This window comes from Microtus ochrogaster, chromosome 21, assembly GCF_000317375.1.
Source record: "Microtus ochrogaster isolate Prairie Vole_2 chromosome 21, MicOch1.0, whole genome shotgun sequence".
NCBI lineage: Eukaryota > Metazoa > Chordata > Mammalia > Rodentia > Cricetidae > Microtus > Microtus ochrogaster.
The window spans coordinates 1055873-1080960 of NC_022022.1; the positions used below are offsets into that span (position 1 = coordinate 1055873).

The 25088-nt window shown below is 48.3% G+C and overlaps 2 protein-coding genes across 14 annotated transcripts in view; one reads left to right on the top strand and one right to left on the bottom strand.

Moving 5' to 3' along the window:
* Positions 1-5518, top strand: part of Lrrc71 (leucine rich repeat containing 71) — an 8517-nt gene extending 2999 nt beyond the window's left edge. The window contains exons 4-16 of one of the 2 annotated variants that reach the window (XM_026784052.1): positions 67-142; positions 218-295; positions 963-1031; positions 1196-1355; positions 1426-1509; positions 1591-1680; positions 2385-2534; positions 2690-2783; positions 3138-3226; positions 4019-4060; positions 4136-4250; positions 4534-4655; positions 4852-5518. In XM_026784052.1, the coding sequence (XP_026639853.1) occupies positions 67-142; positions 218-295; positions 963-1031; positions 1196-1355; positions 1426-1509; positions 1591-1680; positions 2385-2534; positions 2690-2783; positions 3138-3226; positions 4019-4060; positions 4136-4250; positions 4534-4655; positions 4852-4962 (1280 nt within the window). In that variant the 3' untranslated portion in view covers positions 4963-5518. The remainder of the gene's footprint in view (positions 1-66; positions 143-217; positions 296-962; positions 1032-1195; positions 1356-1425; positions 1510-1590; positions 1681-2384; positions 2535-2689; positions 2784-3137; positions 3227-4018; positions 4061-4135; positions 4251-4533; positions 4656-4851) is intronic. The other variant, XM_005356914.2, reaches the window with a different exon arrangement.
* A 359-nt stretch (positions 5519-5877) lies between these two features.
* The window catches only part of Arhgef11 (Rho guanine nucleotide exchange factor 11), a 173434-nt gene continuing 154223 nt past the window's right edge, over positions 5878-25088 (bottom strand). For 9 of the 12 annotated variants that reach the window (XM_026784041.1, XM_013349809.2, XM_026784046.1 and 6 more), the window contains 20 exons: positions 22500-22626; positions 19522-19704; positions 19351-19398; positions 18968-19155; positions 18456-18602; positions 18107-18186; positions 17853-17978; positions 17293-17410; positions 16539-16717; positions 15928-16003; positions 15466-15633; positions 14699-14789; positions 14026-14151; positions 13510-13571; positions 12503-12715; positions 11872-12222; positions 10839-10967; positions 9828-10072; positions 9376-9559; positions 5878-6889 (listed from right to left, as the gene is read on the bottom strand). In XM_026784041.1, coding sequence (XP_026639842.1) covers positions 6831-6889; positions 9376-9559; positions 9828-10072; positions 10839-10967; positions 11872-12222; positions 12503-12715; positions 13510-13571; positions 14026-14151; positions 14699-14789; positions 15466-15633; positions 15928-16003; positions 16539-16717; positions 17293-17410; positions 17853-17978; positions 18107-18186; positions 18456-18602; positions 18968-19155; positions 19351-19398; positions 19522-19704; positions 22500-22626 — 2900 coding nt within the window. In that variant the 3' untranslated portion in view covers positions 5878-6830. The remainder of the gene's footprint in view (positions 6890-9375; positions 9560-9827; positions 10073-10838; positions 10968-11871; positions 12223-12502; positions 12716-13509; positions 13572-14025; positions 14152-14698; positions 14790-15465; positions 15634-15927; positions 16004-16538; positions 16718-17292; positions 17411-17852; positions 17979-18106; positions 18187-18455; positions 18603-18967; positions 19156-19350; positions 19399-19521; positions 19705-22499; positions 22627-25088) is intronic. The other 3 variants (XM_026784051.1, XM_026784044.1, XM_026784043.1) reach the window with 1 other exon arrangement.

Below are 25088 nucleotides of genomic sequence, written 5' to 3' on the forward strand. Positions count from 1 at the left end.
CCCCCCCCCCCCAACAGTTCGCAACAAGCCCCTCCCAGGCCTGAGATACCTTTGGCCTTTCTTCAGGTTGGAAAGTTGAGGATCGGATTCTGGGTATCCTCTCCAAATGTCTACCCTCCCTCAGCCAGCTGCAAGCCATCAAGTGAGTGGCGCTGTGGGAGGTCAGCCTCTGGCGGCTGGGATGGTGGAGTCCAGCTGTTTCTGTTTCCAACACCAGCTTGTGGAAGGTGGGGCTGACGGATAAGACCCTGACCACGTTCATCGCCCTTTTGCCTCTCTGTTCCTCCACACTCAGGTCAGTTGCGGTCAGGCCCCAGTGCCTAAGGGGCCTGCCTGGGGTGGGTGAGGGGGAAGTGGATACCTACAGAGTCATCAAGTCTGTTGGGTGGGATTCCCACCTGAGACCACTATTTTAGTCTACATGGCATCCACAGAGCCCTTTGAGGTCCCATCCTCCCCATGAACCCCACTCTTCTTAGAGATCATCTCCATGACTCAGTACAGTGAGGAGGAGGAGCCAGGAACAGATGCTGCTTTGCATATATGGGGATGGGGATGGGGATGTGGAGGAGTAGCTCATGCAATTCCTCATGAGGCTGTGTGCTAAGTTAGCCTTCTAGGAATCACAGGGTGGATGGGTAGAAGGCAGAGCCAGGTTTAAGATAGCCTACAATTTAGTTTGTTGCTTAGCTGTTTGCCCCTTTCCAGGTTTCTACAGGGCCCTAGAGTTAACATCCTCGCTTTACAAATACCCCTCAGTGCTATTCATGTGGGCTTTCATCCTGCAAACCAGATAGATGTGCTGAGAGCAGGGCCTCACACGGTCATACTTTCGGAATATTTTAGTCATTGGGGATCTCCTTAGACTGTTTTCTAGATGCTCTCAAAGAACCAGACTTGCTCTGTGCCCCTCCCCCTTGTCCGGCCTCCCTGGTGATTCCTCGGATTCCTCTCACTCTCAGGAAGGTATCTCTGGAAGGGAACCCACTGCCGGAGCAGTCCTATTACAAGCTCATGGGACTGGACAGCACGTGAGACTCATTGACTTCACTTTCCGTTCTTGGCCTATCCCCATTTGAAGTTATCTTCAGTCCTCACCTTTCTGTCTCCAGGCGCCTTTAATTCCTGCCCCTCCACCTATAGATCAGACAGAACCAAGCCCCAGGAACACTGGTTCTCTCTCTCCCTGTCCCAGGATCGCTCACTTGTCTCTGAGGAACAACAACATCGATGACCATGGGGCGCAGCTCCTAGGCCAGGCACTGTCCACACTGCACAACAGCAACAGGACCCTTGTTTCACTGAATCTGGGATTCAACCACATTGGAGATGAGGGCGCAGGCTACATTGCGGATGTGTGTGCTGTTGGGCAAGATGGACTGGGGACGCTGACTTGCCCTTGGCTTACAGGACTCTGTTTTCCAGGGCCTGAGGCTGAATCGCTCTCTCCTCTGGTTGTCCCTGGCACACAATCGTATTCAAGACAAAGGAGCACTGAAGCTGGCCGAGGTGGGTTTTTGCATGCTGAGCAGGGCAGGGGGCGGGGAATCTGATGCAGGTGTCTGATGCAGGGAGCTGGACTTGCCTCAGGTCCTGCGCCCCTTTGAGCTGACCCACAGGGAGGTGGTGGAGAGGAGGCGCCTGCTGCTGGAGAAAGGATCGCAGGAGCGGTCACGATCGGTGAGGAGCCGCCTGGTCCTAGGAAGGCTGCTTTTCTGCCCACTGCCCCTGACTCAAATTCCCTCCAGCCTCTTGACCCAGTCTCTGTCAAACCCAACTTGGTGCTGTAACTACACTGCCACTCTGGCCGTTAGAGTGTAGTTAAGAGAAAAGATACCATCAGATCACCTGGGCTTGAAATCCTCTCCACATTACCACTGCTTAACCTCCAAGTCTCACTTGCCTCAACTAAGCAGGTAACTTACTTTCTTCACAGAGTTGAAATGATTAAATGAGTTACTGTAAAGCATTTGAAACACTGCCTAGAACAGCTCAACAAAAGCTGCTGGCTGGGCACAATGCAAACCTTGTCAGTTAGGAGGCAGATGAAAGATGAGTTCAAGGACAGCCAGAGCCACAGAGGGAGACCCTGACTTTAGCCAAGATCTGGAGGTACTGTACAGTACATAAAGTTCTTGCCTGCCACACACAGGTGCTCGGTTTGATCCCTACCACTGCAACAAACCATCTTCCTCATCATCAATAAAACAATTCAAAGTGAGCTATTTCCCCTCCTGTGATGGAAACCTGAGCCTCCAGCCTAAGCTCACCCGTTCTGGCTCCTTGCCAACAGCAACTCTGTCCCAGACCAATGGCCAGGCAGGGAGGTGGGGAAGGAAAAGAACCTATTTATTTCCTCTGTACCCTCCCAATTTTGAGTGCAGCCTTCCTCCTCCCGACATGGGGACTCCAAAACAGAGCGTGAGAAGTCTCAGACAATGGGGATCAGCAGTGTTGCTTTGGCAGACAAGCCAGAAAAGATGCAGACAGTGAAAACACCCAAGGGCCTGGGCAAGAAAAAGGAGAAGTCAGGGGTAGGTGTGCTGGGTGAAAGGGAACCTTGGGCCTTGAATAGGCAGGGGAGGAGCTTCTATGGTGTATAGGGCAGGCAAGTCTCTGAGGCTCAACCTTCCTAGTCTCTCCCTCTGGGAGGCAGGGCATCCATTGTGTTTTCTTACATCCTTCACAGGAAGTTGTAAAGAAGGAGGAGAAGTCAGGCTCCGGGCAGTCACCCACACAAGGAACCCCTAAGAAAGAAGATGCCACAAAGGCAGGCAAGGGGAGTAAGTGTGAGCACATTTCTCTGGGGATCTTCCCACAGGGAAGAAGAGCCTTAGAGAGCTGGCTTTGGCATGGCTATTATGCCAGGAGCAGTTGTGTCTCGTCTCTCCTTGGGCCTTATTTATTCTTCACCTTGAAATGAAGAGTGACTCCACTTGGCCTCGACACTGTGACCCACTACCTTACCTCTCAGGACTAGACCTGTGGCTGTCCAGCTAGAGGGGAGCTCACTGCAGGTTTTCCTCACCCAAGTCTCAGAGTTTGAGGATTCCCCTTACCAAGACCCTTTCTCGGGGGAGTTTGGGTGGTGTCAGGGGGGTCTGCTCTGTGCATTCTGGCTCCTCTTCTGGTCCCAGAGGTCACCATCCCCGAGCAGAAGATGAGCAAGGGAAAAGGGCCCAAGACGGGGAGCAAAGAGAAGCGCAGCATCCTCCTGGAGTCTGAGGTTCGTGCCGTCCACAGTCTTCACTGCTTTGGCAGTGGTCTCTGTAAGCTCTCTCCAGCCCACATGGAATCCTATCTGACCTGCACTTTCTGTGGAGATGATACAACTCCTCATTTCCCTTCCCATGTGGCAGACAGGCCCCTTTACCTCCTCGTCTAGGAGGATCCCCAGTTTGGATCTGCTGTACACCTGAAGCTCTGTTCTCTAAGGTCTTCAGCTCATCACCTGCCCCTCCAACACTGCACAGGAACAAAGGGTGCTTTTGCCCCACAGGTGCCAAGACACTTTGTCAGCACACTGCCCCATGCAGGATCAATCATCCTTAGGAAGCCTTCTTTGGGCCATCTACTTCCTGGCTCCCAGTTCCTCCAAGTCCTCCATCTCGTCCTCTCTATTCTCTCTGTCACATACTCCTGGAAGGGAAAGCCTTCTGGCATCCAAGACAACTTCTGGCGGAGGATGGCTTTTTATTTCCCACATGACAGTCTTTGCATCGGGTAAACTGTCCCTTCTCATCAGGACCATCAGCTTCCCAAATGCTCTTTAATCGAAGGGTTACAAATGCTTATTAAAACCTCAGTCCCTCGTGAACTCGGGGCTCCAGGGCCTTTGCTTGGGGAGCTCCTCTCTTCCTTTGAATGTCTGTGCACATTCAAATTTCACTCCCAGGTTGCCTCTTCTAAGGTCTCTGCTCTTACGGGCCCAGCCACACTACATTCCTGTTTAATCCTCTGGTTCCCCACACCAAGGAATGTTTTGAGGGTATGGGCTTATTTATCTTTGTTTCTCCAGCACCTAGGATACAGCCTGAATTATAACCAGCACTCAAAACCTGTATGTTGAATGAATGAATGAATGACCTGTTGACCAGCTCCCCTCTCCTCTGCTGCAATTAGTATTCTGCTTTAGCAGCTGGTTGTCGAAGCTACAGAGATGGTCAACCCTCTCCTGGAGCCTGTGGAGCACCGAGATGGGAAAGTTTTCATGCCTGGGAACAAGGTCCTTTTGCACCTCAACCTCCTCCGTATGTTTGCAAGCCTTACCTATCCTTACTGCGGGACTACCCAGGCTCCATTTTGCTAAGGGGTGCCACCAAAGCTCCTTGGGGTGTATTGGAGCTGGAGTTGAGAGGAAGTGCTAGGTCAGGGAGGGCTTGAGTAAGATAGCTAGGTGGGGAGGAAGGTGTGAAGTAGAAAGAATTGGGGTAGAGGGCTAGTTAAAAAGCCAGTCCTGCCTAGTGAACTTGGGGATGGGGAGTCAGGCTGCCAGGTGTGATACCAGGTACCACTGTCTGTTTCTCCTCTCAGGAAACCGAATTACAGAAGTGGGGTTGGAAGGTTTCCTTACTGCCGTGCAATACCAGGTTCAGGTCTCCAAGCCCAAGAGTTCATCCAAGGGTCCCTTGGGGCTGCTGTGGCTATCCCTGGCGGTGAGTTCCTGGCCCATTTACAGAAGGTTTCATTGTCCTGATTCTTTGCTTCAATGCAGCAACCTTTGTTTTCTGTTGTCATCAACAGCATGACTGCTCTCCCCTGCTCACCAGTCCTAACACTGTAAAAAGGGCATTGTTTTCTCCTGAAGACAAATCTTCATTCCCGCTAATGTTCCTTTTCTTTTTCTTTCAGAAAAACTGCTTTGACCCACAGTGTCCAACATACACCATGATTCAGGAACTGATGCTGCCAAGGGACCCTGTGAAGGCCAAGGTCAGGGAGGAGGAGGCCACAGCTACCTAGGCTTCCCATGGGAGACACCTTGGACCATTATCAGCCTATTGCTGTGCTATTCTTTGAAAATCACTTCAGAACTGTTGGGAACATTTGGGCTCCTGAGTCTGTTCATATTGCCTGGTTAGGCATGGCAGAGTGGTGGCCTGAATCACACGGTATCTGTTGGGGGGATGAACTGAGCTCCTGGCTCCACCTCCCGAGTGCCCCAGCAGCATCCCCCAGCCCCTCTCTGCCAGCATGCACACAGCTGATGATGGAACTAGGACCCATCCCCCAGCATCCTTGCTGCTTATCTCCAACCCATGTGTTTGCCTGGCTTGTGAGACAAATGCACTCTGGAGAGGGTACTGTAGCCATATTTGCATAGCAAAGGCCAAACATTAGACATGGCAGGTGAGCAACCTGAAATCATGGACATCCAGAGTTGGGACTGCCAGGCTGCCTCTAAATTCTGGAGAGCCCATGCTAACCTACAGGGAATCTCCAACCTCTTTCATCTCTTGGCCCTCCGCACTGGCTGCTGAGTGGCTCCAGGGACATCTTTCTCCATTGCTCTGAGTCCCAGACTGATCATCCATGGTGGCTTCTCCAGTTACATCTGCCAGATCCCCTGTCTTGATCAACAGCTATGGCTGTTGTATGGGGTGTATGGGAAGGAGAGGGATGAGGGCAGTGAGGACTGTCTTCTTCACGCTGTGCAGCTGAGGGCAGGTTATGAGATCCCGTTCCTTTGGGTGAAGTAACCACAAGGTTACTGGTCTAACCTCTTTTGAGAAGATACACCCCCGAAACTTTGGGAGAGGCGACAAGACCTGGTGTGGGATGGTGTGGCGGGGCTCTTCTGGCTCCCTCTACCCTTTCATGACCAGTCACAACCAACATGCCCTGTATCAGTCTAAGAATCATACAGCCACAATGGAAGAATATTTAACTTTTCTTTAAAAAAACTTAACCATGAAAGGAAGAAAATAAGAGTATACATTATTTTAACAGCAAAACAGTCATTTCCATATCTATATTTTATATATTATATATATTTATATATATGTATATATACACCTAGCACAGTGTGTATGTTCATCAGTGGGAGTGGAGTGAGGGCAATGAGCCAATGTTGCTGTGGCCCCCGGGGAAGGGTCCTGAATTAACTCGGACTCTGCTTTCTTAGGGTCTGTTTTGAGCTCCTTAACGTACCTGCTGTATTTGTTTCTATGGGGCAAATAGGGACGGGGTGAGCATGAGTGAGGCAAGATGCTCCCCACGGGCTCGTCTCCTGACAAACAGCCTGGAGTCCGGGAGACCAGGGAGACCTCCCTGGCTGGAACACAGGCAATCACCGCCCTGAGCTGGGCTGCTGACTGGCTCTCATCTTACTGGTCTCTGATGGGTTGAGCATGCCAGAGACAGAAAAAAGGCTAAGTTATTTACAATGGCAAAAATGCACATACAATAGACATATTTATAGGACACTAAAGGGACAGAGGAGAGCCAGGCACCCAGCTGTCTCGGGCCTAGGAAGAAGGGGAGGAAAAAAGTGCATTTACACATAAGCCTTCTCGTTTGACTTGTACACCTGAGGGTACTGTGCACCCAGGACACCCCACATATGCTATGTAGCTATGTGGGGTAAACCACTGCAGGAGGCCTACTGCTGTGATCAGCATGCTCAGGAGATGAAAGCCATGGAGATTTGGCCAATAGGAAGAGACATTGAAACTGGACTCTGTCCAATGTGAACAGATCAATCAACATGCAGGTCTCTCCTTGGGCCTTTGGCATCTGTCAAGTGGAGGCTTGGGTCTCCTAGTGTTGTGCTCTGGCTCAGGCCAGACTCTGGTAGAATGGAGAAGCCGAGGCTCTGGTTGTCTGGATGGCTATGGTCCTGGTGATGCAGCTGTGTCTGTGGCACTGTCTTCCAGGGGGGTGTCGGAGCCTGTGGGAGGAGGGTGAGGTTGAGAAGCTGGCTAGGTTTGCAATGTTCTGTTTCAAGTCCCAGGCTTAACTCTTCAGCACCAGCTGTTGGTGACAAAGCTTTCTTCTCCAAAAACTCTCCTTTATTTTTATTAAAATAATTTTGCTGGTGCGTATGGAGTGTGTGTGGAAGCTTTGCAGGAGTCAGTTCTCCTTCCACTGTGTGAGTCTTGGAGATTGAACGCAGATGGTCAAGTTTGGTACAAATGCCTTTAAACACTGAGCCATCTTGTCAGTCCAACCCTTGTTTCCTGTGGGACTTCAGCAGGTCTATGAGTACCTCACTTCTGTCCGGCCTCCAAAACCAAGACAGGTAAGTGTTTTAACTTTGAGTCAAGCCATGGCAGTGGCCTTTCCTCGAAATCCAGGTTTGAGCCACTAAGAACCTGCAGCAGAGGTAAAATCTGGCCCTCCTGGTACATGACCTCCTCAACATAAAAAGAGGGTTCTGGGGGCTGGAGATGTGACTCAGCACTAAGAACACTTGCTCTTAGAATGGAAGAACTCTTCCAGAGGACCCAGGTTCAGTTCCCATCACCTATATATGGCAGCTCATAACCATCTGTAACTCTAATTTCACAGTATAAAAGTTGCCTATGGCCTCCTCAGGCATTGCATGTATGTGGTATACAGATTTACATGCAGACAAAGCATCTATACACACAAAGGATTTTAAAAAGAGGGCTCTGTACTTCTGGAGGCATCACAATTCCTGACTTCAAACTCTACTACAGAGCTACTACTGAAAACAGCCTGGTATTGGCATAAGAACAGACAGAAGCGGTGGCACACGCCTTTAATCCCAGCACTTGGGAGGCAGAGGCAGGCGGATCTCTGTGAGTTCGAGGCCAGCCTGGTCTGCAAGAGCTAGGTCAGGCTTCAAAGCTACAGAGAAACCCTGTCTCGAAAAAAAAAAAAAACAAACAAAAACCAAAAAGGACATGAGGACCAATGGAACCAAACTGAAGACCCAGATATCAATCCACAATACCTACGAACATCTGATTTTTGACAAAGAAGTGAAAAATATCAAATGGAAAAAAGAAAGCATATTCAACAAATGGTGCTGGCATAACTGGACATCAACATGTAGAAGAATGAAAATAGACCCATATCTATCACCATGCACAAAACTCAAGTCCAAATGGATCAAAGACCTCAACACAAAACCAACCACACAGAACCTCATAGACCAGAAAGTAGGAAATACACTTGAATGCACTGGCACAGAGAACCACTTCCTAAATAGAACCCAGCAGCACAGACACTGAGAGAATAACTGGGACCTCCTGGAACTCAGAAGGACATGGTCAACAAGACCAAAATGGTAGCCTACAAAATGGGAGAAGATCTTCACCAATCCCACATCATACAGAGGGCTGATCTCCAAAATATACAAAGAATTCAAGAAATTGGACACCAAAAGATCACATAATCTAATAAAAAAAATGGAGTACAGACCTAAACAGAGAACTCTCAACAGAGGAATCTAAAATGGCTGAAAGACACTTAAGGAAATGCTCAACATTCTTAGCCATCAAAACAGCTCTGAGATTCCATTTTACACCTCTAAGAATGGCCAAGATCAAAAAACACTGATGACAACTTATGCTGGAGAGGATGTTGGGTAAAGGAAACATTCCTGCATTGCTGGTGGGACTGCAAGATGGTACAGCTCCTTTGGATATCAGTATGGCGATTTCTCAGAAAATAAGGAAACAACCTACCTCAAGACCCAGCAATACCACTTTTGGGTATATACCCAAAGGATGCTCAATCATGCCACAAGGACATGTGCTCAACTATGTTCATAGTGGCTTTGTCATAGCCAGAACCTGGAAACAAACTAAATGCCCCTTGACTGAAAAATGAATAAGGAAAATGTGGTACATTTACACAATGGAGTACTACACAGCAGAAAAAAAAAATGACATCCTGAAATTTGCGGGCAAATGGATGGATCTAGAAAACGTCATATTGAGTGAGGTAACCCAGACCAAGAAAGACAAATATCATATGTACTCACTCATAAGTGTCTTTTAGACATAAAGCAAAGAAAAACCAGCCTAAAATTCACAACCCCAGAGAACCTAGACAACAAAGAGGACCCTAAGAGAGACATACATGGATCTAATCTACATGGGAAATAGAAAAAGACAAGATCTCCAAGTAAACTGGGAGCATGGGGATCATGGGTGGAAGGCAAGAAGTAGTTCTCTGACACATGCTCTACCCTTTTCTCATTATGTAACCCTGTCTGGTCAGGAACTATAGTCTAGGCTGACCTTGAACTCACAGAAATTCGGCTGCCTGTTTCCTGGCAAAGATCCCTTTCTGAAGCTGAGGGAATGTGTTGGTCACGCCTCAGGGAAAAGAGTCATGGGCCCACCCCGAGCACTTGGTTATGCATTCCCTCAAGGTGGCAGTGCAGGAACTGGCTTTACTCACCTTCTTCAGGGCAGAACTCCTGACTGGTTTGGGAGTCAGAGGCCAGTGCTTCCTTGGTTGGGGGAGAGAGAGAGTGATCTGTCCATCTGGCTGCCTCTGTGTGAAAACTGCCCACAGGAGTGGTCCCCCCAGACGACTCTCCTCCAAGGGACTTGAGAAGCTCTCTGTGGGCCAGTTCCATGTCCTAGAAGAGTTGTGGGGGAGGGGGCGTCTGAGTCCCAGGGCTAAGGCTCAGAGGGTATGGCAGGGTGAGCTGAAGATGAACTGGGGATGGAGCCTAATGGTAGAGTGTTTTTCTAGAATGTATGAAGCCCTAGGCTCAATTCCATATACATACATACATATATATGTGTGTGTGTGTGTGTGTGTGTGTGAATATGTATATATGTATATCTATACACATGAACATTTGCTTATCCAGATATATAACTGTCCTGGGTCATGCTCCTTACCTTGAGTCTGTGGAGCTTGATGGTAAGCTGCTCGATGGTATGAAAGATCACACCCATATCCCTGAGGACCAGACTGGGGGAAGAGCCGCTGGAACACATTTGATCCCCAATGCCTCCCCTCTGGTGCTGAGGCTCTGTTGGCCATGTAGGGAGGCTGTGAGGCTGTGAGGGACTTAGGGGTGTCTTGGTAGGCGCAGTGTTGGAGTCCAGAGGTCCTGATGGCATGCTGACATAAAAACAGTTCCCTATACCGATGGCAAGAGAAAGAAATTAGTCAAGCAGACCCGTCTAAGTCATTCTCCCACTCCCTTAGAGTACCCTGTGATAAGAACGGGCCAGGGAGGCTTCTAAGACAACCTAGTGCATACAGGCCTATGCTTTTCCCTTTAGATGGCAACTGCTTCCCACCTGCCAGGGGAAGATGCTCAGTGATGAGAATGAAGAAGGGGCAAGATGGAGGTGTTACGCTGAGGGAGGAAGAGAGTGGCTCCCATTCATGGAAGGAAGGGTAGAGGGTTGAGGCCCCCCTGGAAAGCAGCAGGCAGCAGTATTTCAATGATGCACACCAACACTGCCCTACATGTCACCATCCCCTAGAAACACCAACTGACCATGGAGAAACAAAGGAACCTGTAAAGCCATGCAAACCTTTTCTCACCACAGTACTAGAGGAGTGGACAGGATTGGGAAGTGGTTGCTCAGGATGTCATGTTAAATACACTGGAGTGTGGGCACTGGCCAGACTTTCTTGCTTTCTTCCAGACCTGAGCATAGGCTGAAAGCTCTGAACTGAGCCTCTACATCTCCCAGTGAATGGTTTTTCAAAGCTGGAGGTACAGGTTTCCTTGCTGTCTTTGGGCTCACGTGCTACTTCCCAACCATCTCAGACAGCTCAGGGAGCACACAGGATGTTTGTGGGTAAAAGAACTCTGACAGCCAAGGCCCAATTCTAGCCCATGGGACCCCTGCTACAGCCTGGCCTGGCTTTGGCTGTAAAAAGAAGTTGATTACCCGTAGCCTGTGCTCCGCCTTCCACTTCAGATAGCTCAGATTCTGACTGGCCACTCTCTGGTAGTGCAGGGATAACTTTGCTGCCCGCCACCTTGGCTGCACCGACACCACCACCAGGGAGAGGAGAGACTGAGAGATAAGACAAGGGGAGAAGGAGGGAGAGAGAGCATGAAGGAGAGAGAGAGAAAGAAGTGGACATGTCGGGGATAACAAGAATAAAGGAAGAAAAGAACAAAGTGAGTACAAGATTATAAATGTCCCAGGAGCTGAAGAGAACATTCCACAAAGTCACCTTGGAAGAGCAGGAGCAGGTCAGTTCTCAGAAGCCCAGGAGAGGCAGCCTTTGGCCAACAGAGCAGGGGGCAGCAAGGCACAAGGGACTGATGTCAAACAATCCTCTCAGCCTCCAGTGGCCCAGACTTGGTATTACTATTCTGGCCACACTCCTCAGGAGAGCCTTCCTGGTCTATTCAGGCCTGGCTGGATTTGTCACAGAGCTGCCCACAGTATCCCCAACTTGGAACATCCTCTCTACCACTCTGCACATGCACTTGCTCCCAGACCACCCCCATTTTCAAGAGTCTTCCCAGATTTGTCTTAAGCTCCTCTGTTCTTAGCCACTTTCTGGAATAACAGGTATTTGCCCTCATTTTCCTAAAACTGAATCTCCTGGGAAAAGTGACCTCTTTCTCTCTCTACTCCACTCCAACTTTTTTCTTTAGATTAGATAATCAGTGAAGAATAGCAAAAAACTTTTCTTGGAAGTTGATCTGTGCTGGCTCTATTATAGAAGGAAAATGAGAATATACTTTGAATTTTGTCTAAGATACACAGGCATTAACTAGCAAATGAGGGCTTTGAGCCTTGCTTGTCTGACTTCAGGGCTCTTCATATCAACGTCTTTCCCCCCAGGTCCCAATGCCAGTGCTCACACAGGATCCAGGAGAAAGATGGAAAAAGAAGTGTCTCCCTGCAATATTCATCTCTACCCCAGCAAAAGTGTGAATACAATGGACACAAAAACATATTTTACCTTTTCTTACAACTTTGTAACTTGCTGCTGGTTCTGAGCTTGAAACCTCTTCATCTGGATTTCTATCCAGCTCAGGAGAGTCCCAGATGCCAGAATTTCTGGTCCTTGGTGGCAGCTGTGCCAGAGAACAGAGAGCCACATCCTCCCCATCTGGCTGGTTTCCCTCTAGCCTCAGGGTGTTGTCACCTATAGTGGGAGCTTGCCCTGGGGATCCTGGGTCCCAGGGGTGAGAGGTGATGCTGATGACAGAAGGGGTGGGTGTGAGGTCATCCTCAGGCTCGCCAGCAGCCTGAGTCTTCACAGTGTGACCGGGCAGCAGGCTACACAGGATCAGGTGCCGCAAGTTCTCCACTGCAGGAAAGACAGAGGAATGGCCTCCCAGATGAAGGATTGAACACAGCTTAGTAATGGGAAAGCTCAGGGGAGATGAGGGGTATCATTGCTCCTGCCACTAACACGGTCAATATGCTGCAGTCTAAGCGTGGAGCTGCTGGGTTTCTGGCTGACTAGTTGGTATTCCTGCATACAGCTCCCATAAAGTAAGAACCTTTGAGTAGGTAGAAGGTGAAATTCATATGGGCTATGCTACTGGGATTCCAGGGGCCAATGAAAAAGTCTTTGAGGCACTTACCATCTTCCAGGGCAGCATCAGCAAGTCCCTCCATGACTAGAGGGCCTGCGAGGGCCAGAAGGACAGGGTCCCTTGTCCTGATGCCTCTGTTTTCTCCATCCAGGGAAAGGGAAGGGTGAGGCAGGGCTCTCAGCTCCTCTGCATCCTCCTCCTGCGCAGGCTTTTCTTGTGCTACCAGTTGCTTCTCTTGAAAACTCTGCTGGGGCCCAGGGCCTGTTTTGGATGTGTGTTAGGGTGTGGGAGAGTAGAAGTATGAGGTGAGCCCATGTCCAGCTGTGGACCCAGGGCTTGGGAGCCCTGGTTGGTAAGTTCTCTGGAAGTTCATGGAGCACCTCCTGTGACCCCGACACATACCAGCAGACAGAGACTGTGCCTGAGATGCAATCAAAATCAACTAGGCAATCAGGCATTTGTTAGAAGGTGTTGAGTATTATGGAAAAAAGATAAAACAGATCAGGGTATGGGCATTAGAAGTGCTGGTTATACTACTAATTGACATAAACAACAAAAACAGTCATGGGGCAACTGCTGGAACCAAGCTATGAAGGATGCATGGGACACAGAGAAAGACATTCTAAGTGAAAGAGCACAGATGAGTGACATAGGCAGGGAACTCTTAATTTTAAGTTATTTAAAAATAAAAAACCTCAAAGAGAAGTTACCTGAAAACTGTGCTTCTACATCCTATCCCAAAAGTGACATCTTAAGTCCTTGCATACCCCAATACTCCTCACTCTCTGTGTGCATCTTGCTCCATGACAGTAATCTCTGGCTGAAGCAGGCAAGGGTATTTTTCTCCTAACCTTGTTACCCACAGAGGCAGCAAAAGTTGGTCAAGCTGTCAGTCAGTTTCCTCTCCCATTTCCCTTCTACTCATTTTATCAAGTGGCACCTCTCATACCTCTTGCCCTGATGGACTCTTTCATCATCTGACACCTTAATCTGACCCATACCCACACACACAAAAAGACAATGCTGGTTTCCCACACGATGGAGAGGGCCCTTACCTCCAGATAGTTCCTTGGTTTCTGGTTCAGTATGGTAAACTTCTGAGTCATTTATTTCTACCCTGAGGGAAGAAATCATTAAAGGTTAAAGCAGACCACCTGGTGGCAATTTCTAGCTTTGCCAGCCTGGTCAAGGTGTCATGAAATCTAGTCTGGTCCCGACATATCTTTCACAGGCAATAAAGGAGCAGGGTGCAAGGAAGAAGGAGCTGGGCCTCACCACCTGATGGGCTGCACAGGCTGACAGTGGAAGCTGGGTGTTGGCTTAGCTCCTCTAGCTGCATTCAATACCAGAACCCTGCTTCAGGGGCATCTCCACTATATCCAAATGTGAGGTGGTGGGAGAGCAGGGAGGACAGAAGGCAAAGAAGCAGAGGCATGTTCTTCCATCTGTTTCCCAATGGTATTTCTCTGTGGAGGCTACCTGTCTACCCTAGTGGTGAAAAGGCTGAGGAGTATCAAGACAGGCAGGCTGGACGGGAATGGTGCTGGGAACTGGAGGGCTAAGCACCATACCTGCTAGGGGTGGAGCCCTGGTAGGCTGGCTCCTGAGATCCTGGTGGGGAAGAATGGATGGGTGTTGGGGCAGCTCCAGGGTGCTTGGTGGCATTCTGCACAGCCTCTTCCAAGAGTTCCATCCATCTGTTGCTCGGCAGAAACACAAGCCCAGTGGTGAGAATAAGGCCAGGTACACTCCCTGTCCTCTGTGGACCCTATTGCCAAAAACCTTCAAAGCCCTCTCCACATTCTGTCTCAAGGACCCTCTGCTAGGCAGGTTTTCACCTCCATCAACACTTCTCACTGGCCATTCCCCTAGATTTCTATGACTCATAGCTACCAATTACTAGATATTAACACTTTTATAAGACTCATTTCCCCTTTCAAAATGAGAACCCAGAGGGGAAGAAACTGTCTGATTAAACTGTCTCTGCCCACTGTGCCATACCACCTCTAGCAGTCAGTGTTGGGAAACATGGGGTAGATATACATGGATTTATTTTACTTAGCCCAGGCCTGGTTACACCCTGGGTGATGGCTTCTGCTGCTCTGTGCCTATGTTGCCTCTTAACTTCTTAGTCCTCCATTCTGCTCTGGGGCTCGGCCCTGGTCTCATTGCTCAAATCCTTCTACACACCACTCTGGTTCCAAGGGAACAGAAGTTATACGGGACCCCGCAATCAATTCTCACATATTCTTGTCTGATGATGTCAATGCAACCAGCTCATAGATCTGGGGAGGGCCCAGTTCAGAAGTACAGATGATGAAGAAGGCTCGCTTATCTGTGTGAGGAAAGAAAGGCAGAAAGTCTACACAGGGCATGGCGGACATGGTCCCCAACCTGAAGAAAGCACTACGGGATATACCTGGGTCATCAGAATTAATTGGCATTCACAAAAGACACAGGCGATTATGGCCCCATGACATTTGTCAGGGCCGTTCCTGCTTCCCTCTTGCTCTGTTAACTGAGGGCTGATGTGCATATAGTGCTTCGGGGTACCAAATCTTTCCATGTCTACCCCATCCTTCTGAGCTGCTCAGGGAGGTCAGGTGTCATTGATGATCCCAGAGAATGTGGTTGACTGCCCTGCTACCTCAAACTTCCGGGCTCGAGTCTGTGCTGTAGGTGTGGTTGTTTTGAACTATGCTCCAAGGCATTCTTATACAAGGTCTGTCCCAGTCTTTATGTCTGCTCCCGTTTCTTTCATTCTTGCTCTGACATCCTCAGCCCCACCCAGCGCACCCATCCCATCCATCATGGTCTTCACCATGGTCCCTTACCTACCCCTCACCCTGCCATCTTGGACCAGATCTTCCTGCTTAGACTGGGCCAAGATAGGAAAGGAACCCAGGACCTCAAGTCTTGTAAAGCTCCAGAATGGGCCAGTGCTAGTAAGCAGAGTGAACGATCAACGGGACACAGAGCCCCAAGCTGGCTGGCTCATGTCCTCACGGTACCTGTAGCCACGGAACGGATGAGCACAGCGTTGAGCTTCAGCACAGGGCTGAAGGTCTGTCTGCTGTCCGCAGAGCCCACAGCTGTCTTGCTGTGGCACTTGAGCAGCAGCCTCTCCTCTTGTCTCTGCAGCAGCACCAGAAGGTCCTCCAGTAACAGCACCTGCAGGTCTGACAATTAAGACGATCCCTGTTGCTCAGTCACCCAGAGGCTATTAGAAGTTCATGCCCAGGACTAGGAGGCCACAGGAATCCAGTGACTCCAACTCTTTTTTTTCTCTGTCTTCCCTTCCCACACTGTGCTGAAGGAGCTGTGCGCTGCCACCCTGTTGCATATGTTTGCCTCCCCAGAATCCCAGTACCCTTAGAGCAGCAGCTTTTAAAGCTTCTGCAGCAGAGAAGAATGGACCCTTGGAGAAGCACACTTGCCACAGGTTCCCTCCAATTCCCATCCCCGGCACATACCCAGGGTCTTGTCTTTGCTGATCCTCCAGGTCAGGGGTCCCTCATGGATCATCTTCCTCGCTGTAAGATCCAGGCTCTGAAAGGAGACACCATTGTTCCATTCACGCAACAAGTTTTAAGAATCACTGTGCATGGACATTTGCTAAGGTGCTGGGAATCAGTGGGTAGGAAACAACTGTTACCTTTGAGCTCTTGTAGGGGACGGAGAGAAGTAAAGTGTGCTACGGAGCCCTGTGCCTGTGGTGCTCTGACTTGGGATTCCCACTTGGCATACTACATGCCACCTAACTTTCCAAGGAGACAGTGTTGCTTTTCCTGACCTTCTCTTCAGTTTTATTCTTCCTTTACCTCCAGTCCTGCCCCATTCTATTTCCTGAGGCTAAGTTCCAACATCTACTTTTTACTTAGTGAGGCTTTCTGTTCCTGTTAATCTAGGGATGAGCGACATTAACAGGGTATGCCTCTCATGACCTAACCACGCCACCCTATCACAGACAGGCCATGTCTCTTACTTCTAAGACTCACTGGGCTCTGACTTGAGTTCTGCTCCTAAGGGGGCCCAAAAAGGATGTGTATGAGGGGCTGCCAGTATTACAGCCTCCACCTCCTACCTTGAATTCTGCTGCTAAGGGGTTGCTGGCCCGCTCTAGGGCAGTGGCATCTAGGCGTTTCTGGTAGCTCTCTAATCGGTGACGGTTCTCTGTCTGCTTCACTGCTTCATTTACAAACTTGAGAATCTCTCGACACTGGTCCCGGGCACGGCAGAGCTTTTGATGCTCAGATGTGTCACCTACCAAACGGGGGAATGTGTGGCAGTTAGTGCTTCTGCCTGCAAAGTTCATATGCTCATCGTTCTCCTAGTGTTATATATATGGCTTAGCATATTTGCTTACTTACTATTGTGTGTGTGTGTGTGGACACCCACGTCACAGTGTGTATGTTAAGGTCAGAGGACAATTTTGTCAAGTTGGTTCTCTCCTTCCATCCTTTTCTGTGAATTTCTGTTGAGTCATCATGCTAGTCCCCTGGTTATATCTCTGCACACTGCGCAGAGGCACCCAACAAAGGTATTAACTGGTCTACAATCCAGCAGAGCCCTTGAAGGAGCTCACAGTTGCCCTCAAGGGCCAGGCACTGGGTCCACGCTTCCTGGTTCATATAGAGGCCCCAGAAGCCAGCAGTGGCCTTTGTTTCTCTGCTGTGAAGCACTTCATAGTTTCAAACCACATTTCCAATCATTTTCCTCTCTGAGACTTACTGTACCCGGACAAGGAAGAAGATCTCAAAGGTCTGGGCTTGCTAAGATCACAAAGCTGTGACAAAACAAAGAAGTCTGCTGCCACAAGGCACTAGTGAATGCCCTACCCTCTGTGTGCTTGATGATGTTCTCTAGCAGCAGTGGGTACTTGGTGAGCCGCTGCATTTCAGAGATGATCAGGTCTCGCAGCTGCAGCCTCCGGCACTGAGGGTGGCTCTCAGCCTCCTGAATAGCAAGACGCAGACAGAGGAAGAGGTCAACTAGTGATTGGGAGTTCCTTTAGGGTTCAGGGCTAAGATGGCTTTGAAAATGCCAAGTAGGTCCTAACCCCAGATGGGTCACTTGGAAATGGTGGCAGTTTTTTCTTTCAACATTTAGGGAGGGGTTGATGTTGCCAGGAAGAGATGGTCAAAACAGAAGGGCAGTATCATTCCTATTTCACAGCAAAGTACACACTAATTCTATTGGGCAAGGGAGGCTTTTTGCCTGCTAGTCTAGAGTACTTCTCAACCAAAGGCATTTTTGGCTCTAGAGGTAATAATGCTTTACAGTACTGGTGTGGGTGATGTGGGTAGGTAGAGGAGTTAAGGTTGGGTCCAGAAGATGTTAGGAGATCTTTGGTGAGCATGGCAGAGCTGAGGGAGGGTTAAGAAACAGTCCAGGATACCTGCATGAAGAGCTGGAACCGGCTCTCTTTACGTTGTTTAGTCTTGATTAGCTCTAGGGCAATTGACTGATAGGAACAGAATTGTGCAGCTACTTGCTGGAGCTCCTCTCGGGCAGGACCATCAAACTGAAGAGGCAGAAAGGACATGGTCCAGGTATCACACTCCTGCCAGGGAGCAGCACCCCTTCCCCCTTTACTATCCTCTCTTCTTGGGTAAAGGGATCTTGCTTCTTCTAATCTCCTCCTTGCCATACCCGAGCCAGCATGAGGTCACTGATGTCTCTGATAATGGGACCTTCCTCCCGGAGCTTCTTCATGGCTTCACACCAGGAATCTGTGGTAGAAAGGAAGAAGCAGAAATGTCTGGGGTGGAGCCATACTGCTAGACAGTTTATAACTAGGAGAAAAGGCATTTTTGACAGTAGTTTCACGGAGAAGTCTGGAAACCTTTACTTTGGATCTGGAGGGTTAGCTTCAAGCTATCTGTCAGTTTCTCTCAGCAGGAGTAGTGGGGGGTTATATACTTAGGGGGATCAGGTGGGATTCAAACTGAAGCAGAGTGAAAGGTGGCAGAGGGAGACTGGAGGGACACAGGCTCCTTACTGTGAATCTCTATGAGTTCAGGCAGATTAGGGAAGAGCCTCGCCAGCTCTTCCCTAGGCATTAGGTTCTCCTTTTTCATGCGCTGGTAGAAGATGAGGTCCAAGACCCGGAGTGTTCGCAGATGGGATGCTTCTGTCACAAACAGCTCTGAGCAGGGGTTGTGACAAGGAGAGACAAGGGGGAAAAGATTAGCAAATGTCTAGAGCAGTGGTTTCCAACCTTCCTAATGCTGCAACCACTAATACAGTTCTTCATGTTGTGGTGACTCCAACCATAAAAATATTTTGTTGTTATTTCATAACTATAATTTTTATACTGTTATAAATCATAGTGTAAATATCTGATGAGATCCCTCAAAGGGGTTGAGACCCACTGATCTAGAGTCACTACTCTTTGGGGAAGTGGAGTGTTGGCTTCTCTACACTTGACTAAGCACTAATAAGGTGACCTGGAGAAGCTCTCCTGCCCACCTAAGCATGAGTGGAGATGAGGGAAGCAAGGGAGGTTCTCACCATTGATGACCTCTTGTCGGTCAATCTCCTTCTGTGTCAGCCCTGCCACCACGTCCTTGCCTACTGTATGCTGCCAGTTTTGGACATCTGGCTCTGGCTCGAGGTCAGACAGCTGGCCCAGATCATCCTCCAGAAGGTGGGGAAGGACAACATCTGTACAGAACCCCAGATTGGGGGACTCAATGCTCCTAAGGAAAACGGGGAGCTCAGCTTCACTAGCGGGTAACTTACATTCAAGGTTGTCTGTCACTCTCTTACTCAACCTGCTTTTACCAGGCCCATGGAGAAGAGATGCACATCTAGCCATGCCTAGATGTGTGAAGGTGGCTGAACGCAGATGTGCCACAGAGACACCAAACAGTGCCACAGTGCTCACCACTTACCTGCGGCCCATTTTAGGTGTGAAGGGAGGGGTTGGATTCTCAAGAGACCTAAGGAGAAAATACCAACTCTGAATATATAATTATAATCATAATAATAGTAACAACAGTAACAACAATATATCTAACCACACTAAGTAGCATCGGTACGTATAGTCACTGGAGGTTACTCGCCTGGTGGAGAGGCTGGAGGCAGAGGACGAGGCTGACTGATGAAGGCGAGTGGCCTCAGCAGCAGCATCCATGTCAACATCACTTCGAGATCTGGGCACATTCTCCGCTTTTCGAGATCGCTTCATCTCTTCCCGGCCCTTGAGGCTCTCAGAGCGGCCCAGGCGAATCTCTGAGCGTGAACTGCTAAGGAGGGACAGGAAACTTTGAGATGTGATATTGTGGCTAGCTTTTACCTGTTATCTAACTCCAAAGGTGCCTCAAAACCACAGGTTTTCTACCTGGCCCTGAAAGGCTCAAACATGAGGGCCCATAAGCTGCACAATGACAAGCCACTCTGGCTGCTCTACAGACTTGTGGCTTTCCTCAGTGGGCTTCCTGGATAGTTTCTCTTCTTCACCTTAAGCTAAGACAGTGGTTCTCAACTTTCCCAATGCTGTGACCCTTTAATACAGTTCAAGTTGTGGTGACCCCCAATCATAAAATTATTTTTATTGCTACTTCATAACTGTAATTTTGTTACTGTTATGGATTGTAAATATCTGATATGCGACACCCGTGAAACGGTTGTTCAACTCCCAAAGGGGTTGTAACCCACAGGCTAAGAGAATCAGTTTTGTGATGTGTTCAGATGCCTAAGGCACCATGATCCTTTTAGAAGACCCATGGATATATCACAGTCTTTCATCAGAAGCCATAAGGTCCACTGCCCTGGAGGCCATCCCATGGTCAGTATACCTTGCCAGTTTTGGACCAGCTACCCTCTTCTCTGACTCTTGAGGTGGATCTTTCTCTGAGGGAGGAATAGCTGGTTCCTACACTTTGGCTGTCAGAAGATGTTGTCTGCTGTAGGATTCTTACTCCAGCTGTGATGTAGATTTCTCCTTTCCTACTGACAGCACCCTTCCTAAGCTTCTATTTCCTTTCCAGGGAGACATGGCTGGGGAAGATGCTTCCAGGGCTTGGTTACAGACAGGCAGAGGTTCATCCCTGGATGTCCTGCATGGCTAACAAGCACTCTTGGGGTTTGGTGAGATGCTGACAACTGAGGACTGATATCTGTTGAGTCTGCAGTGCCATCAGCCTCAACACACCCAATATCTCTGACCCCTAGATGCCCCTAGATGCAACACTAGGCCCTGCTGGGATGTCCCTTTGTTAATAATCTATATCCTGTTCTGTGTTTCGAATCACAGAAGGCCTTGAAATGTCTAGAAAGCACTTAACAGTAGTGGGCTGCTGCAGCAGGGAGCCAAGAACCTTGAGTCTTAATTTACACCTTCTCTAAAAGGCCAGAGGATTCAACACAGAGTTTACCTCTTGAGGACCCAAATTTGTCTTTAGGGTTTGCAAACAACTTGACAACTGATGTCTTACTGAAGTTACTCCTCAGCAATCTACAAGAACAATTCTAATCCAGATCAGCTCACACTGTTCTCTGTGTCCTCAGCCATCACTACAAACCTCTTCCAGTAGGGTTAGAGGGCTACAAAGCTTTGTAACTCCCTAGAAGAACCCTTGGGCACTCAACACAAAGCATCTACAGCAGCCTAAATTGTCTTCCTGTGCATACTACTCTCCCAAGATTGCCTTCTGCTTAGAATAGCTTTAGGATTTTGGTGAACGTCTTAGGTAGAGCAATTTTACCTAGCAAGGCCAAGAGGGCAAGTCTGTAAGTGTTTTCAAATGTTTTTTCAAGGTATTGACATCTCCCAAATGTAAAATATTTGACATGTCCAAATTATCACACCTGTCTCATAGCAATTATGTAATTTGTATCTAATTTATCTACAAATGTTAAGCTCAACCTCTCTCCACAGTACAAATCTCCAAAGTTTATCGTCCCAAAATCTTTGTCAACTCTTACTATGGCTAAATCCTTTGACATGAACTAAATTTATGAAGGGCTAATATAAAACTGAAAGAATGAACTTGCATTCCAGCCAGAATGTCTGGCTTGGCGCTGATGGTTATTTAAAAGGCAAATGATTAGAGCACCAATACTGCTGCCTCTGGACTTGCCTCTCTGCCTGCCTCTATTACTCAGTGGCTTTCAAACTTGATTGTACAATGGTATTATTTTCCTATACAAAAGGCTGCAGTACTGTACCTCAAGAATGACTTGAGGAATCTGCACAGACATTTCTAACTACAGGCAATCTTTATTTTAAAGACAGCTGTAGCCACGACGTGACCGCCTTCATGCCAGTCAGGAACATGTGTTAAACCACATAAACATCCTTGTTAGAACCTGATACCTAACAGAAATGCAGAAAATGAGAGAGCACCATCCCCATCCCCACCCTTTGTGAGATAGGGTCTTACTTTATAGCCTAGGCTGGCATTGAACTCTCAGTGATCCTCCTGTCTCAGTCTCTGGAGTGCCGAGATTACAGACATGTGTCACCTGCCCTTTTTCTTTTTGAAGGGAAGAATCATCTGTCTTGAGCCAACTGACTCTATGGTCTGCTGAGACAGACGACTCATTTCCACCTATTGCTTGTCTTTAAAAGCGTCAGCAGAAAAACATTTTCAACCTTTTTAAAAAATTATTATTTTATTTTCAGACAAGGTAGACCAAGATGGCCTGGAACTCACAGAGGTCCTCCTGCCTGTGCCTCCCTAGGGCTGGGTGAGATTAGAGGTGTGTGGCATCTCACCTAGCTTAGAGCTTTCTTACTAGACAAAGACTTTCTGTGCCTCTCTTGGCCTTCATCCTTCCTGACTGGCTGCTGGATAGAATAATGCAGCTCCATTTTGGGATGGAACTGCTCAGTAGTTGGGGGTCAGCCTAAAGGTTGCCTTCACGAGCTTCCACTGGCCCAGTTCCCAACACATTATACTTCCTGCAGTCACTTAGAGTGGGCAGGCTCTACTCGCGACCTCACAGTACAGTGGAGAGAGAGGAGCAAGGCAGTGGGAATTAAACCCTAGTTCTGAAGCCTGCCCATGCCTGGTTGGCCCCATCCAGCTACAGCTACCTGTCACTCTCCAGCAGGTCCTCAGGAAAGCTTCCTGTTGAGAGTCGTTGTGTCCCCGGCTCTGGGACATCATACTGATGGCTGTTCTCAAAGTGCTGAATGATGTTCCTCACATTGCCTGGCTTAACTGCAGGCAAAAAGAAAACGAAGGGTACTATGCTTTCTGTTCCAGTGTCCTTACTCCCCTCTATCCCAGAAGACAGAGCAATGAACAAGCATAAATGAGAACAGCATGGGACCAGAAGGCAGGGGACATGAGCTAGGCCTGGTTCTTTTCTAATATGCTGTGTAGTCCTGGGTGGTCCTCTCCTTTTCTAGGTCTCTTCTTTTCACACTACCTGAAAGCAATGCCTAAGTTTTCCTAAAGTCACACAGCAGGTCTAAAAAAACAAAAAAAGAAAAAACAAAAAAAGAAAAAAGCCAGTTAGACCAAAACCACATATACATGGAGTCCGACCATGTTGCTGAATCGAATCTCAGGCCCTTTTCAATTTTCTATCACTTTTATACACTCCCCTCTCCCCTCCCTGCCCCACTCTCTATCCTATTCCTACGGCCAGCTTTGAGCTCCATTATTAAAGGATTGGTGAGAGGTAGGTGACCTGAGGAACAGAGGCAACACGCTATACTCGGTATTCAAAATCTAGCCCTTTCCCCAAGCTGACAGTTTAGGGAGTCAGTCTTATTCGAGAGCAAGCAAGGGACAGAGGGGGAGGACACACTAAGACATAATACTTGAAAACCCTGCAAAGGGGGCTTAGACCTAAGCCCAGTGTCTGGGAGCCAGGCAAGAGATAAAGAGTTCATCTTCAAGTCAAAACTGAGTCACATGAAGGTAGAGCAGGGCTCAGGTAGCAGGTGGAGGCAGCAGAAGTATCTAGGGAACTGGCAACAAAACTGACTTTAGAGATTCTACATGTGCAGTTTAGACTCCTTGTCTAAAACAGACCTGCTCGTTGCATAAATTTGACTTTCAAAGGAAGATTCCCAAACCTGAGAGAACAAAAAACATCTGTCTATTCTTTTCTACACTTACAGCCCCATCCTTGAGATGGATGGCCAGGGTGGCCCTTTTCTCAAACTTTTAAGTGGCTGGGAATGTTTATAGTGGCAGTTACTATCACTTGCTTTTGTCTAGGACCTGTCCTAGAATGAATGTGCACCGGGCGGGGGGGGTCACCACAGACTCACTCATAGTCTGTAGTGTACCTACGATGGACCTGTCTGAGCAATTACGTAAGAACCTAGGGATATCCCATAACTGACAGTAGGAGGCAGAATTTACTATCCCTATCTCATGGTTACATGACTAATGTCTAGGTGTGCTCTGTATAGTGTGTGGCTGTGGCAAAAAGCAGGTGTAGCCCTGAGATCTGGTATCGCTGAGTAACTCAGCATAACAACAGGAAACAGAAAGGAGCACTTTCATTGATTGATTGATTGGGAGACAGGGTTTCTCTGTGTGGCTTTGAAACCTGACCTGGTACTCTCTGTAGACCAGGCTGGCCTCGAACTCACAGAGATCCGCCTGCCTTTGCTTTCTGAGTGCTGGGATTAAAGGCATGAGCTGCCACTGCCTGGCTTTTTAACCCAGGCAAGTTTCACTAGTAGACTTTGCTCTCTTTCCTCCAGTCTCTGAAAGACAATGGAACTAAGAAAAGTAAATTATGGGGGCTGGAGTGATAGCTCAGTCACTGAAGTGCTGCTGCAAAAATTGAGGACCAGAGATGAATCCCTAGCACCCAAATAAAAAGTCAGGGGTGGTGGCAAGTGCTTGTAATTCCAGTACAAGGAAGATGGAGACAGCCTGCCTAAAAGAATGGCGAGCCCCAGGCTCTAGTGAGAGAGATCACAAAAAACAAGTGGATGTCTCATGAGAATTGACACTTTAGGTTGACCTTTGACTTCTAAAGCCCTCCCCCTCCATTATGCTATTAGCAACCAGACAAACAGGTGATAGATGAAGATTGAGTATCAATTGGACCTTTCTAGCAGTGGGTGTTTGATATCCTAGGAATTTTAGAAGCCCAAATCAAATCAAGCAATCAGAGTAATAAAATCTGAATTAAGGAGCACATGGATGAGGCATGGGGCTGGAGAGACCCAGCATAAAGAGTGTGCACTGCTCTTCCAGGGGAACAAAGTTCAACCTCCAGCAACCACATCAGTCAGCTCATAGCTGCCTGAATCTTCAGCTCCAGGGAACCCAACTGCTCTGGCCTCTGCAATTCATGTGCACACACTACACACAAAATTAAAAGAAGAGAGAGAGACAGAGACACAGAGAGAGAACACACAAACTCTCGGCACCCTTATCTTGTTCTCTCTCAAGCTGACACAAAGCTCCCTCAGTGGAGCTGCTCAACTTCTTACAACCTCATACTTTCCTTGACAGGGCAAGTGAGAAACAGATTTTGGCAGCTATTGAGTCTGGAGCTGGGAACACAGCTCAGTGGTAGAGCAGCTTGGTTCCAATGATGGGCCTGGATGGGCTATTCTTTTGTTTTTCCACAGCTAAATTTTTTTTTTAATTTTTATTTTTTTTAAATTTATTTATTTATTAAAGATTTCTGTCTCTTCCCCGCCACC